Genomic DNA, 16,089 nt, shown 5'->3' with positions numbered 1-16,089 from the left:
CTGGAGTCTAGAATGTCGTCTAGAAAGGATTTTGCTTGAAGGTATGTTAAAAAGAGGAGGGGAAAAAAGGCTATATCTATTGTGCATTTTGTAGTAAATTGTGCATGGGAGAAATAAATCAATTACAACATCATTTGGCTGGTACCAAACATGGAACGAGTGAGTGCCCTGAAGAGGTAAAATTAAGATGTCAAAATGCACTAGCCGAATTTCGAATGGATAAAAAGAAGTATGATTATGTGTCTAGTGTTGGGAGGTTTAATAATACACCTATGACACCTCAACGTGTAAGTTGTATGGCTCCTAATTCTAGATTTGAGGAGTCAATTTGCTTCAGTTGAGCCACACCAACAAACATTATATTCACTATGGAAAAAAGTTCAAGAAAAAAAACAAGACATTGATAGGGCTATTGGAAAACACTTTTATGCCAATGCTTCGTCTTTTAACTTTGCAAATAGTCCTTATTTCAAGAGTATGTGTGAGGCAATTGCAAATTTTGGTCTAGGTTATAAAGAAGAAGTGGAGAATATAGATAAATTGATGAAGGAATATAGAAAATCATAAAGGACTATGGTTGCATGATTATGTATGATAGATGGATTGATGGAAAAAATAGATCCAGTATCAATTTTCTTGTTAATAGTCCAAGTGGGAAAATGTTTCTAAAATCTATTAATGCATCCAACTCAAATAAAGTTGGGGAGCTTCTTTTAAATATCTTGATGATGTTGTTGAAGTAGGAGAGGATAATGTGGTTCAAGTGATCACAGTTAATCATTCAAGTTATGTGCTTGCTGGAAAAAAGTTGATGGAAAAGAGGACAAAATTGTATTGGACTCCTTGTGTTGCACATTGTATATAGATTTAATGTTAGAATCCATTGGGAAGATGAAATTTTTTAACGAAACAATTGAGAAAGGAAAGCAGGTCACAAAATTTATTTACCGTCATGGATGGGTTTTAAACTTGATGAGGAGTTTCACAAAAAAAATGGGAGCTTTTACGTCCAACAATTACTCAATTTGCCACCACCTACTTAACATTGCAAAGCATTCATAACCATAAGCAACTTCTTCAATCAATGTTTGCTTCTAAAAAGTGGAATGAGAGCCATTAGAGTAATTATCCTGAGGGTGTCAAGGCAAAACAAACTATAATGTTTGATAGCAAATTTTGGCCTCAGGTGGCATTTTGTGTAAAGACCACTTTGCCAATTGTTGCAGTGTTGGGAGAAGTCGATTCTCAAGTAATACCCTCAATGCCTTATTTATATGAAATTACGGATTCAACAAAGGAGCAAATTGCATTTGCTTGTAGTGGGATAAAGAGAGAAAATATATATATATATATATGCCTATTTGGAATAAGATTGATGATGAACCTCTCAACTTCATGTCCCTCTTCATGCAGTAGGCTATTATTTAAACCCACAGCTACGCTATGAGCCAAATTTTTCAAATGATCAAGAAGAGAGGGGTTAATTGAATGCATAAAAATGATGATTATTGATAGGCATGAACGTGCCCTAGCATATTGCCAATTGGATATGTATGATGAAACACTAGCAGAATTTTGTTGTGACATGTCAATTGATGAGGAAGAGGCAATCTCCTGGTAAGTGGTTTAATTATTTGATAACTAGTATGCATAATTATTTTTTTAGATATTTTAAAGCTTTACTAATGTCTTGTTATATGATATTTTAAAACTTTACTCTAAGCACTCTGATAGCACCATCTCTTCCCATAACCACACCTAATCAAAACCTCCATTACAAAATCCCAATCCACTAAATCTTAAGCTTTTTCTAAAGTCTAGATTGCACAGGAATCCTTCCTTACTAAACCATCTTATGTCCTCAACACGTTCATTTCCTATAAGAATTTGGTATCTAATATGCCTATCCTACACAAATGTTGGCTGAAAGTGAGTGATGATAGATGGAGAAGAACCTTCATTAACTTCAATGAAAGGACATTAGAGATAATCTTATAAAGACCGGTCACCAAGCTTATTGATCTAAAACCCTTTGGCCAAAGCACCTTCACTTTTTTTGGGATAAGTGCTATGAAAGTAGCATTCACCCCTGGAATTTATTATTCCTCTCTCAAAGAATTTGTTAAACACCATTGTAAATCCATCAGACCCTGGTGCCTTTGTTCGATCCTTTTGTGAAGATAGCTTCCTTACTCTTTTCTGCTGAAAACTTCCTTTCAAGATACTCCGGTTTTCCTCTTTCAACCTAGGCCATTCAAATCTCTCCACCACTAATCCCTCCTCTAAGGATCCCTAGAAAATTGATTTAAAATAGTCCACAAACTTCCTTGTTTATTCCCTCCGAATCATGGACAACCTTACCCTCTGCTTCTAATTTTAAAACAATTGTTTTCCTTCCTCCATTGGCCAATGAATGAAAAATAGTATTCCCATCCCTCTCTTTGATCCATATATATCTAGAATTTTGTCTCCAAGAAATTTCCTCTTTCCGAAGAGTTTCTTCCATTTGTTTCTTCATATTCCATCTTATCTCTTTATCTTCCTCCCTAAAGATTTTTCATTTTTTATCAGCAACACAGAAAAGACTTCATTAAAATTAGATAAAAGAGGTACAAGTTTACAACAACAAGTTGTGAAAAGAAATAACAGACTCAAGAGGACATATTTAACCCAGAAAATTACAAGTGAGCCCAATACATAGATTGTCTCTGAACCCCTTCCTCAGCCCATCTACCAAATGGTTTGCAGATCTTCTAACCCAATTGACTTGAATCATCATTTCTTTAGATATCCATTTGAACCTTCTATAATCATTCCTTAAATTTCGAATTTTTTCTTCTCCCTTTTTCAGCCAACTCACGATTGATCTCGAGTCCCCTACAAAAATCAGCCTTTCGATACCCAATTCTTTTGCTTTCTTCACCCCATAAACTGCTGCCAAAAATTCTGATCTGAATACATCATATTGCCCAATTAACCCTGAGTACAAGGTCCTCATACATCTCCAGTTCTCCACAAGGTCCTACCCCTCCTCTTAGAGCATCTAAAGGCAGATGGGCTACACACAACCCTTCCAGGCTGATAGGAGGCAATCACCTGCACCCAAAAAGAGAAGAAAACCAATCCCAAATGCAACTAACAAAAGGATAGGAAATAAAGAGATGAAGAGCAGTCTAACCATTCAACTTACATAAAAAACACCAGCTAGGGGACATGCACCAGTTTGGTCTCTTCCTTTGGATCATGCTGTAGGTGTTAATACAACTATGAAACACTTCCAACAGAAGGCACAGACTTTTGGTGGAATGGGGGGACACCAAATTTCCTTAAAAGGGAAAAAAGGAGACAGGGAAGTAGCTACAAGGGAATTGAAGAAAGACTTGCAAGAAAAAAGCCCTGCAGCATTAGGAGCCCACACCCCAATATCCAACCCATCTTCCCCCAAAACCACCAAGTTTAACAAGCTTAGCAAATTTGACACACTGGATATTTAAGACTCGCTAAGATTCCTAGTGAACCCAAGGTTCCAATTAAGCCCTGAGGGGGAAAATTGCTAGGAAATGAAATCAGACACAGGTCTGCCTTAAGGCAGGAAAGCAAAAAGGGAAGGAAAGATCTTCAGACATAGAGTGCTCTCCAACCCAAACATCTTCCCAGAATATAATTTTCTAACCCAAAGCCAGACCAACCTAACATGGTTGAGGAAGGCAGAAAGGATGCCATGGATAGCTTTCCAAAGAGCAACCAAAGAAGCTCTATGCACACAACCAGCATCCCATCTGTTGTTTGACAGCCCATGGATACTAGCAATAACTTTGTACCACAATCTTTCATTTTCCTTAGGGAACCTCCAAAGCCATTTGCTTAACAAGGCAATACTTTTAAATCTAACATTTCCAATTCCTAGGCCTCCTTTTGCCTTCAACTTACCAACTTTGCCATCTTACCAAGTGATCCTTCTTACTTCTCCAAGTTCCCATAGAAAATCCAAAATCCCTCGTGATTTTGTCAATTTTTCTCACCACCCCTTGAGGCATTCTAAACACAGATATGTAATTAACCAAAATGTTGCCCAAAGTGAATTTAATTAGGGTGATTTTCCCTCCCAAAGAAATATAATTCCTTTTCCACCCTGCCAGTCTTTTCTCAAACCCTCCCACCACCGGAATCCAAAACCTAGTGGTTCTAGGGTTGTCACCAAGAGGTAAGCCTAAATACCTCAAAGGCCAATCCCCTCTCTCACAACCTAAAGATTCTGCCGAAGCACTCAGTTCACCCTCTTCTACACTGATGCTATTTGGACCAGTTTATCCTCAAATTGGGCATCCTTTCAAAGAGCTTTACTACCAATCTCAAGTTTTCCAAGCCATCTCCACTATCTTCATCACAAAAGACTAAGAGATCATCTGCAAAATGCAAATGAGTAACCAAAATTCTGTCTCCCTACAAACCACCTCTTGAACAATTGCATACTATTAGCTCTTGAAATCAACTTACTAAGGACCTCCGCAACCAAACTAAAAAAGAAAGGGTGAGAGTAGATCCTCTTGTCTTAAACCTCGAAACCCTTCAAAGAAGTCAACAATCGAGCCATTTACAATTACTGAATAATAATGACTTGTTTGCAAGCATCCTCTAATCTATATACACCACAGTTTCCCAAATCTACACCTCTCATAGTAATTAGTATTAATCAAGAACTCTATATCCACCAGATTGTAGGCTTTTTCCAAGTCCAGTTTGATTGCAATTCCACTTTTCCTTAGTCTCTTTTGGGCCTCCACACACTCAAAAGCAATTAGGATTTGATCAATTATTTGTCTATCTTGAAAGAAGGCCCCTTGATATTAGGGGATAATTGAGGAGAGTACCCTTTTGATTCTCAGGGAGAGTACCTTAACAACTATTTTATAAAGATGGGTAGCCAAGCTGATAGGTTTGAAGTCCCGAGGTTGATTAGCACCTAAGTTTTTAATAAAAAATTTTCTATATCCTTTAAAAAAATTAGCACCAATCTCCTTTGGAAGCAAGGCTAGAAAGGTTGAGTTCATTCCCGAGCTGATTGCCCCCCATCTATGAAATTCCTTGAATACTTTGATTAAATCAGCTTTGATTATATCACAACAGACTTGATAGAACGCCATTGTAAAACATCAAGCCCTGGAGCTTTGATCTCTCCATTGTGAACACAGCTTCCTTAATTTCGTCCTCAACAAACCATCTTTCTAGCACCTCCACTTCATTTCCTCCCAACACCTCCCACTCAAGCCCATCAACATTCCATCTCTCATTAAGTGGCCTTCTATAGATTGATTTGAAATGTTCCACAAAGGCCTTTGCAATTTCACCTTGATTTGTAATCTCAGATTCCCCACCACTAAAGAGGTAATAAGAGTCTTTCTTTTTCTACCCTTAGCAATGGCATGGAAAAATATCGTATTACCATCACCCCCCTTGATCCACTTCTCTCTTGACTTCTGCTTCCAGCTTATTTCCTCTTTAAGCAAAGTTTCCTCTAATTCTTTTTTAAAGACCATTTTAACTCCCTGTCACCCTCTACTAGGGAACCTTCTATCTCCTTTTTATCAATTTAATCAATTTGTGAGATCAAATTTCCTTTTTTCTCCTCCAATCTCCCAAACTTCTGCCTATTCCATTCTCTGATTTCTCCTTTTAGCATTTGCAACTTCAGAAATTTTTTACCATCCCAACATGGTAGTTGAATTTGGGTGTCCCACCAGTCCTTGACTCTTTCTTTAAACCCCGGGTGAGTAAGCCACGTGTTTTCAAACCTAAAAGGGATCGGGCCACCAAAAGCAGACCTTTGCAACAAACAAATTGACCAATGGTCAGAAGTGAGTCTAGGTAAAGTTCTCACTAAGAGGCCATTCCAATGTTCTTCCCAATCTAATGACACCAAAAACCCGTCAAGCTTAGAAAATATGGAGTTAGCATGAAGATTAGACCAAGTGTAGCATGACAGCCCCAAAGGAATATCTCTCAATTCAAAGGCCTCAATAAAGTCATTGAATCTCCTCATACTTGTAGCTAACCTTTGTCTATGACCATTTGTCTCTTCCACAAATCTGATTGAATTGAAGTCTCCTCCTAAGCACCAAGGTCCTTCCCATAACCCCCTGATGTCTGCTAGCTCTTCCCACATTAAATTTTTCCCTATATATGAGTTTGGCCCATATACATTTGTGAGAACCCATTCAAACCCATCTTGCATATCCCTCAATCTAACAGAAACTGAAAACTTGCCTATCAATTCCTCAATACATTGTACCATTTCCTCTTACCAGACTGTTATTATGCCCCCTGAAGCTCCCCATGATGGTGCAAAACTCCAATTAGCAATTTAGCATGTCTTTCTCCCCAAAAGCTTCTAACCCATTTTCTATCTACCTCCTGAATTTTAGACTGTTGGATCAGCACTAAATCAAGTTTCTCCTTAAACAATTCTTTAATTGCTCCTCTTTCTAGAACTCCCTAGCCCCCCACATTCCAACTAATAATCTTCATGGATACTATCTGATTTTCCCATTCCCTCTTTCTTCCTACAGTCCTCCCTTCCTTCCCCCCTCCCCTCACACTAAATTCTTTGTCCCCCTCCACATTACTGATGAGTTTCCCAACTTCATTCAGTTTTTTCTCCTTCTCTTACATCCCCCCTGTTTATCCTTTCTATTGAAAGCCTTCTCTTGCTTAGAATTATCTATTTTAAGGCCCATTTTAACGGCCAAGTTTATCTATTTTATAATAAATCAGAATTAAAAATAAGAAAAGAAAATATCAAATAACCTTGTAAAAACATCAAAATGCATAATAAATCAGTAAATCATCATTTACTAATTTGTTATTGATCTTAGTTTCTTAGCTTTATATAATGACTGGGAATAAAATAATAGTCTAGAAATATGTATTAATGCTTCTCTTATCATTTTACAAAATATCATTGCATATTTCCACATATTTCATAATATTTCCACAATGTCTCTAATTTTTACAATATTTCCCCTCGACATTTCCGACATATGTCTTATATTTTGGTAAGCGACATTTCCATCAACATTGACATTTTAAACCTTGTTGCAACCTACCTTTACACCCCTCTTTAAAGTTGCAGGCCTGGAAGCCTAGCCCTGCCCAGTCCATGATCACCTATAATCCTTATTCATACTCATAATTGTCCCTAGTTCTATAAGCAGATATACAATTTGCCTCCCTTACATTCAAACCTCTTTCTCAAGACACCTTTTGGTTATCATGTTGTAAGTGTTTTTCGCAAATCACAATGACCTGGCCTTTCCTTTATCGGGGCTTCCCTGGCACCATGATAGCCAGGCCAGGGACGTTATATGTCTTGATTATTGGATGGGCGATTTTATTGCACATTCTTGCCTCCTCTATTTTTCTTGTGGTAGATAACTTTTGCATGAGCTGAGTGCCTTGTCTTTTCCCCTTCTTTTTCATATCAGTTATCAACCACTTGTTTGTTCTTTTGAGCTCCCAAGGCTAAATGAAGGAGACTAGCAAATACAAAAGAATGAACAATTTTTTCTGTAGCAGGTTTTTAGGAATTATGATGTTATGATAGATATCATTCTACATTTTAAACAAAGGAAACCAACCAACTCGAAAGATTGGTAACACATCAGCCATATCAACACTACAAGATATATCTGCCTACAATTTCAGGCAATTGGAAGAAGCCAAATTTACGAGCAGAATACGAACATAAAGTTTCCAAAACCATAATCTAATAGAAGTAAACAAACAATCTGTGCAAAGAAAAGTACCTCCACTTTGGCGTATTCGGTCAAAGCTCTCTTAGCATCAGCTGCCGATGCATATCTCAAGAATGCATAGCCTTTGTTTTTTCCTGTTTGGCTGTTCATCATCAATCGAATCTCCACAATCTCACCAATCTTCTCAAAAACCTTCCGGATATCCTCCTCCTTTGCATCCTTATCCAGACCCCCAATAAAAATCTCTGTCCTCCTCCTTCTCCGCCTCTCGGAAACCTCCATTTCCTCGTCCCTAACCGCTCCGTCACACTTCTCATCTTCCTCCTTATTACCACTAGCCTCACGTTTCTCCACTACATCCATCGGCACCACATCTTCCCCATTGCCTCCAGCACAAGACTCAGCACATACCGTCTTGCACCCATCAGTCTTAGCACCCATAGAATCAGCATTGGAAGCTTCAACCAGATTATCGGTAATAGAACCAGGGCCACAATCAGCAACACTTGATTCAGCATATTCAGCCATGCATCCATCAGTCTTGGCCCCCATAGAATAAGCATTGGAAGGTTCAACCGGATTATCGGTAACAGAACCAGGCCCACCATCAGCAACTTCGGCACCATTGCTCTGAGCTCCAACTGAATCAAGGCTAGCATCTTTGATACCAGAACCGGGGTTTTCGGGTTCGGAAGCCTCAGACTCGTGGGGCTTTTCTATTTCAGTCGGGACCGTAGTGAGAGGATTGAGCTCTGCCTCTTCTTTCTTAAACTTTTCATTTGAAGGAGCATCTGGAGCCTTTGCGACCCGCTTAGGAACAACTTTCTTCTTGATAACCTTCTTCACAACCTTGATGGTTTTCTTGGTTACCGATTTAGTAGTAGCCTGACCGGTGGCCTCAGCGACGGCATTACCAATGGTATCTGGATTGGCGGTTCCATCAGCGGTTTCCGGAGCAGTGGTGTCATTAGTATCTTCCGGAGGATTGGCTTTATCAGTGGTTTCCGGGGTGGCATGTGCGGTGATTTCCGATTTTGTTTCGCTGGCGGTTTCAGAGCCATTTTCTGGGGTGGGTTCGACATTGGTTTCAGGGACAATGGTTGGGGAGGTGGTTTCTTGCGTGGGTTCGGCGGCGATTTCAGGGAGAGCGATTTGGGAGGGGGCTTCTGCGGAAGGTTCGGGAGGAGAAATTGGGGTGGTGATTTCCTGGGTGGGTTGGCTGGGGGTTTCAGCAGCGGGTTGAGGGGTGGTACCGACAGGGGTTGAAGAGGTGGCAGTTTCTGGGGTTGGTTCAGAGGGAGCTTCACGGGAGATTTTAGCGTTGATTCTGGGGGACGTTCTAGTGGCGGTTTTAGCCGAGGTTTTAGGGGTGGTTTTGGCGGAGGTTCTCTTCGGACGGGGGCCGGACGATGCCTTGGGGGCCATTTCTTGGTGGCGTTTCTTTTTCTTTTTTTTTCCGGAGAGAGAAGGAAAAAGAAGGAAGAATAGCGACGCACTGTGCCTCTATGGAGAAGAGGATTGTGGAGGAAACTAGCACTAAAGTTAAAATACGAATATAGCCCTACTTTCTTACTTAATTCCGAAAATGTATATTGCATTAATTGAATACCGATTTGGCCCAATATGATTATTGTGTTCGGTTCCATTGTCATTTTTGAGAAAAGATCATTCGTTACATTATGTAATTCCTATCATAAGTTATGATAAAAAATGAAAATTAACAAAAGTAACAATATAATTAAAAACAAATTTAGAATATTTGTTACTCAATTATGATATCATGGGTTTTTTGAAAAAATTGGATCATCCAATATTTAAATATGAAAATAGCATTGATTTTTTATTAGTTTTAAATTAAAGAAAATTATAGTCAAAGCTGAATATACATTTAAAATTAGGTTACAAATTGAATTATAAACCATCATAACTCTAACAATCAGCTCTATATTTCAAATTAAAATAACCCTTGCCATGTCATTTGAGGCATCGCCAACATGAGACTCTTAATCCATCTTAAACATAACAAAAATCTTAAAATGAAATTATCATTTAATGTTGGGTGAATGAAAAGTAAAAAATAAAAATAAAAAGTTTTTATAGTTTCTCTCTCTCTCTCTCTCTATCACGCACACACCATCTTTATCTACTCAATGACTATGTGTTTTGAAAATAAATAAAAATGGTTTTGGATTTCTTTATTTACATTATCTATATTAATTTCTCTCATTCTCTCTTTCTCTACTTATAGTTTTCCCTCAATCTCTCTCATTCTTTTTATTGGTTGACTATAAAATTTATACCAACTCGAAAATGATAGAAATTGAGGGAGAATGATATATTGATTGAGAAGTAGAGTGAGGGAGAAGAATGAGAAAGACTGTGGGAGAATAATAGAGATAGAGGTTTTGATTTGGCTACAAACCGAAGCTAAGACAGTGGGAGAGACAGAGGGAGAGGGAGATCAAAAGATGACGATGAGAGTGAGAGAGAACAGAGGGAGATCGAGAGACAAAGAGGTAAGAGAGAAACTAAAAACCTATTTTTGGTATAGGTTATTGTTGTGTCCAACATGAACTAAAAGTCCTATGCTGGCAATAGTCACGTAAGCATTCGATGACATGACAACGTTTTTTATAATTTGAAATGTAAAGCCATTTGTCAAACTTTTGTTGGTTTCTAAACCAACCTCCAACCTAATTTTAAATGTATAATCGACTTTGACTATAACTTTCCATTTAAAATATATATTTTATTTACATTATATAAAATATATATTTTTTTATACTTAATTTTTGTTTGTCTATGATATGATTTGACTCAAACCACTAAACCACCATTTAAATATAAAAATTGTATGATTTATAGGTTGACATTAAATCTTGTATTACATTTCCATCATTGCTATTTTTTTTTCTTATGTATAAAACTTATTTTTGCTTAATACAATGAATGCACAATATCAGAGATGTACCCAATATTTTATTTTTTATAAATATATAACATTAGATATGTGCCCAAAATTTTCTCTATCTTTTTTTTTTGTGATTATTTGTATTTTCTATTATTAAAAATATTATTATTTGACTATGATATCATTTAATTTCTATGCAGATTTTGAATTTGATATTCCATTTTTATCATTAATAAAAATACTTTTTACATTTCATATTATTTATTTTAAAATTTTATTATTTAATTATGGCATTATTTATTAATCCATCTGACCCCAAATGGTCGAATTGCTTGCCTACCACTGGGAGAAAATAAAATGCTTTGTTTTTAAATTACTTTTGAAAATTTATATTTTTATACTATTAAAATTAATATTGCGGATTTAATTAAAAGAATTTAATGATGAGAAAAATATATCTTAAATATAAACTTTAATGAAAGAGAGTAGGAAAATATTTTTATTTCCAATTGACTTTAAATTTTACATTCCATTTCCATAATTAATCAAAACATTTCTTATTTATCATACTTATTATTGTTTAATATGTGTGTTAAAAATGTTCCCAATTTTTTTCATTTTATCTATTTTTATTTTTATTATTTAGTCGTGGCAACATGGATTAACCCGTTTGACCCAAAATGATTTAATTTCTTACCATCACCTAAATGAAAACTCTATTTTTGATAGGTATATTTTAAAAGTATAAGCTTTTATATTATTACAAATATTAATTTATTAAGTATGGATTTAATTAATAGAACTTAATGATGAGAATAAATAAAAATGACTTAAATATATGATTCAATAAACATGAATGCAAGTTAATAACTTAAATGTTGGATTTAATGAGAGAGAATTGAATATTTTCAAATTACCTCTTTTCAACTCATTTATATAAAGAACCAATTACCCTATTTGCCCTCATTTTTTATCAATAAATTTAAATACTGAGGGGAAAATTTTGTCCTTAGAAATTTCCATAAATATTCTAAAGGATATTCGTGCTTTTTAAAATAGTATATATATATATATATATATATATATATATATATATAGAGAGAGAGAGAGAGAGAGAGAGAGAGAGAGAGAGACATATTGACAAAATGGCAAAAAAAAACATCAACATATGTTGTTTGGTATTTTTTCAAAAGATTGGCTCAACTCTTTATGTATATTTTTTATTTTTTCAAACTTTTTTTTAGTATAGTGGTTAGAGGGTGTCATCAATGATATCTGAAAATCTGATTTCAAATTCAAAATATCATATTCATAAGTTTATATAATCGAATCTAATTTGGGTATGACCTAATTCCATTCTATAAATATGTGAATTTGGTCGATTATTTAATTCTTATTTCTTATATATATATATATAATAAATAAACATTATATATAATTTATAAATTGATGTAGGAATATCTTACAGATCTTGATAGGTGGCATTAGCTGGATGCATCCTATCGTCCATCATCAACTACTATCAATTGGCATCAAGTGCCCCTCTTCTAAGGATATTTTGATTATAAAAGGGGTGGAGGTAGACACACAGACTTTAGCTCTAAGTTTCCTTACTTGCTTGGTTTGACCCCTCACAACCCTCAAGGTCTTTGCCCCTAGGATAACTCTTGAAGATTGATGTCTTCTTTGTCTCAATAGGTTGGACTCGTCACCTTGAACACCACAAAGTACGCTGTTGCACTCGAATCCATATTTGGTAGCAACAATGGGTGACAAACTATGGAAACTATCTTCAAGACTTTCTCCTAAGAAAACAAATTTAACCTAATAAACTAGTGTTTTTGAAATGGCTAACAACCATTACACAATTCCCAATGTTCAGAACTTAGTTACGATTGACCAGTTTCAAGTTGGTCCTGGATAGGCTAGACAACCTGACCCAGTGCTTGGACAATATAGGGTGTCTGGTAGGCCACCCATAAAGTGGTCGCCCCATCGAAAGCCACAGATAACACAACAGGCGATGCGTCCATGCCCCGCCAAGCCAACACTTGGGCAGCCCAAAGGGGGCCGACCCCTTGGAATCCAACAACAGCCGTCGACGGGCTAGCAAGCCCCATTCTTAGACCTCTCAGTTCCTCAGCTGAGGAGGAAACCCCATAGTGTCCTACACTAAGAACAAGAATCACGACCATCATTACCATCACACGGCGGTCAGTTGTAACAACGACGGGCACTTAGACCACTACAGTCGCCCTCTAGGAGCAGGGTGTTGACGTCGCACCTCTCCCATGCCGGTTTTTGACCTTCGTGACCTCCTCGATGATCATCGCGCCCGCAAAGGCTAAGGACATGTCAGCGTCCAACCACTTCGGAAACAGGGTTGACCCATCTTGTGTAAGAAAATTAAGACAAGGTCGAAGCACTGCTACCACACATCGAATAACGCTCTGCCAGTTGCCATGCCTCATTCAATTGGGTGGAGGCCTTCGTGGACTCCATCAGCTCCGAGACCCTCCCATCGAATTTCAAGGCCCCAGCATTGGAGACCTATGATGGGAGTACAGACCCCGAGGACCACCTAAAAGCTTCAAGGCTCTCATACTCCAACATGGATACTCTAACACACTCATGTGTCGAGCCTTCTAGGCAACATTCAAGGGAGCAACATGTCGATGATTCTCGACACTGCCTCCACACTCCATCAACTCTTGGGACCAGTTCACAGACCTCTTCCTAGGTTACTTTGTGAGTAGCTAAGAATGTTAGAAAACCGTTATCTTCCTAATGTCTGTCAAGTGGAAACTCGGGGAAAATGTTCAGGCATATATGAAGAGGTTCAACCAAGAAAAGCTCGAGGTCAAGAACCTCGACCCCTCGGTCTCCATGGCCATAGCCTTCAGTGGCCTCTACCCAAGTCTAAAGTCGAGTTCTTAAAGAAGGTCAAAAAGTACATCGTTGCCGAGGAAAGGGAAACTAACAAATGCCTCAAAAATCTGGAAGTAGGGCCCTGTGACAAAAAGAAGCAAAAGGGATGCCGCGACGGTGGCTCCACCAACAAGGACAATGAGAAGAAGCCATTGGCCCCTTCCTTCAACAAGTACACACCACTAAACTCAAGATGGGGGGAACCCCCAAGAAGTACTGCAAGAACCACAATGGCACCGACGATGACACAGGGACTACTACGAGCTTAAGAAAGAGATCAAATCCCTCATCCACTGCAGACACTTAAAAGATTATGTTGAAGGCGACGCCCTAGTATCATCCCGCAACAACCACAGGCCAGTCCCCACAACCATCGCCCCCTGGCGGAGTCATTGAAGTCATAGTCAGGGAATCAGCCTTGGGAGAGCATTCACTTTGTCTTGAAAGGCATACACTAGGCAGTATAACATTCACAACTAAGCACCAAAAAGGCCGAGGCCAGTGGACCTCATCTCCTTTTGAGATGATGACCATCGGGGAGTTTCTATGCCCCAGGACATCGACCTCGGCTGAGGAGCTCTTCTTAGCGGTTGTGCGGTGATTGCTCCTCCCTTCGCCCTCCGTGTTAGTAAGGGATCATTTTAGGTTGAGGGTGTGTGACTATAGCCCATATGGGCATAGGCTACCCATGTCCTTTGGTCATGCCCTGTACGGGTGCTGACGTCATCCAACGTAGGTCCATACACTAGATAGGTGTCGGTGTCGACTGGTTGAGGCCATGCACGAGACGATACCGAGAGAGTTCGGTTTAATGAGCTGGATTCGATGAGCAAACCAGCCCCTTTTGTTGGCATCATTTTGTCTCTAGTACCGAGGAGTCTAGTTCAGCATGTCCTTGAGTTGGATTCGATGAGCAAACCAACCCCTTCTCTTGGTGTCATTTTCTCTCCTGAAGTCAGTGCCACACGGAGCACGTCAGTTTGGGCTATCAAATTTGCCAATCCGCAGCCGTTGGATCAATTGAATTCGGGTCATACATTTGAGTGAGACTTCACCATTTTCTCAAAACCTTTAGTCTTGGAGCTAACGAGGACACCTCGTCTATCAACAACCAATTCCTTAAACTTCCTTTCACGAACAACTTTAGGTAAAAAACTTTTGTCCTTGACATGTCGGCCTCGAATTCTGGTCTTGAAGCTTATGACCTTCCCAACTGGAGTGATTTTAGCAACACTCCTAGTAATGATAAGAGCGACAACAGTGACTCCAAGAGCTTCTCTCGAATGTCAAATGTCCAGATGCTGAGAGAGAAGGGGCGGTCTACTAGGCCGAGGGTTGGCGCCTTGGTACACACCTCTACTAGTCTCTCTAGGGTCAATGCCCCAAGGAATGCTTAGGCCTTTCTTGTGGTTGTAGACCTAGAGGAGGAGGCTGCGGGTGAAGGAATGAGGGTGGAACGTTACACCCCCTTGGACCATGGCAGTGTCCTAAACAAGGAACAAGTAAGGGCACTACCTGAGCGTTACTTCATAACAGGTGACCATAAGGCTAGAGTCCCCTCTACAGGAGAATAGTCATGGCTAGGGTGTAAAAGAATCCAATTTGAACCAGATCAGTCAATATCTGAATTCAAATCCAATTAAATATTTGAATATTCGATTCAATTCGAATTTAACCAATTAATTATTTTAGATAAATATTTGAATTATATAAAGTATATAATTTAATTATTGTATAAATAAATTATATAAAACATTTTAAATTTTTATATATTATATATAAGAATTAAATAATTGGTCGAATTCAAATATTTATCGAACCGAATCAAGTCATATCTAAATTCGGCTAGTTAGATATTCGATTTATCCAAATTCGATTTGATTATGTTGAATCTCGAATTTGAAATCAGATTTTCGAATACCATTGGTGCCCCTAGTCGTGGTGTGGCATCGAGGGTAAGATATGCGTTCATGAGCACTATTTTCAGTTTGGGTTGCATTTCCCTCAGCACCCACTCGACCTAGAGTTGGTGAATCACTATAAGCTGACTCTTAGCCAAATGGAGTTGAACATAATGAGGACGTTCGTGGCCATTTTGGTGACGACCCATCTTTGAGATCTTTCGATGACTGTGAACATGTTCCAGAGCTTGTTCGCATTGAGGAGGCACTCCGACGGCGATTGGTTATGGTATTTTCAAGGCCAAAGGGGGAGAGTGGTGGACAACCCTTTGTCTATGCATAACTAGAAGAAGAAGTACTTTGTGAGTTGCGCACGAGGTTTGCCTTTCAGGACCAATTGGGCAAGCACGGATACGTTGGCTGAGAGAATTGCACTGCGTGCCAGTAATGATGAGAAGGTCATTATGAATCGGCTTTGGCTGAGCAGGACAATTCATGTCGGACCGTTGGTGAGGGAGGAAGCCTTGGTGAAGGCTATCCTTAGTCCTATTCCCTTTCGGAACGAACAATCCCATTGCTTTGCTATTTATGCTTTCTG

The 16,089-nt window shown here is 38.5% G+C and overlaps 1 protein-coding gene across 13 annotated transcripts in view; it reads right to left on the bottom strand.

The window, feature by feature from the left end:
* Positions 1-9,272, bottom strand: part of LOC148871499 (uncharacterized) — a 60,375-nt gene extending 51,103 nt beyond the window's left edge. For 9 of the 13 annotated variants that reach the window (XM_088970947.1, XM_088970948.1, XM_088970949.1 and 6 more), the window contains exon 1: positions 7,803-9,245. In XM_088970947.1, the coding sequence (XP_088827073.1) occupies positions 7,803-9,176 (1,374 nt within the window). In that variant the 5' untranslated portion in view covers positions 9,177-9,245. Of the gene's footprint in view, positions 1-7,802 lie in introns of all 13 variants that reach the window. The other 4 variants (XM_088970952.1, XM_088970956.1, XM_088970945.1 and 1 more) reach the window with 2 other exon arrangements.
* Between the last annotated feature and the right edge of the window lie 6,817 nt (positions 9,273-16,089).

Source organism: Nelumbo lutea, chromosome 2, assembly GCF_056320005.1.
Source record: "Nelumbo lutea isolate HS-2025 chromosome 2, American lotus-T2T, whole genome shotgun sequence".
In the NCBI taxonomy this organism is placed as follows: domain Eukaryota; kingdom Viridiplantae; phylum Streptophyta; class Magnoliopsida; order Proteales; family Nelumbonaceae; genus Nelumbo; species Nelumbo lutea.
The sequence above is the reverse complement of the archived record's forward strand: the minus strand, read 5'-3'. Positions and strand labels throughout refer to the sequence as shown.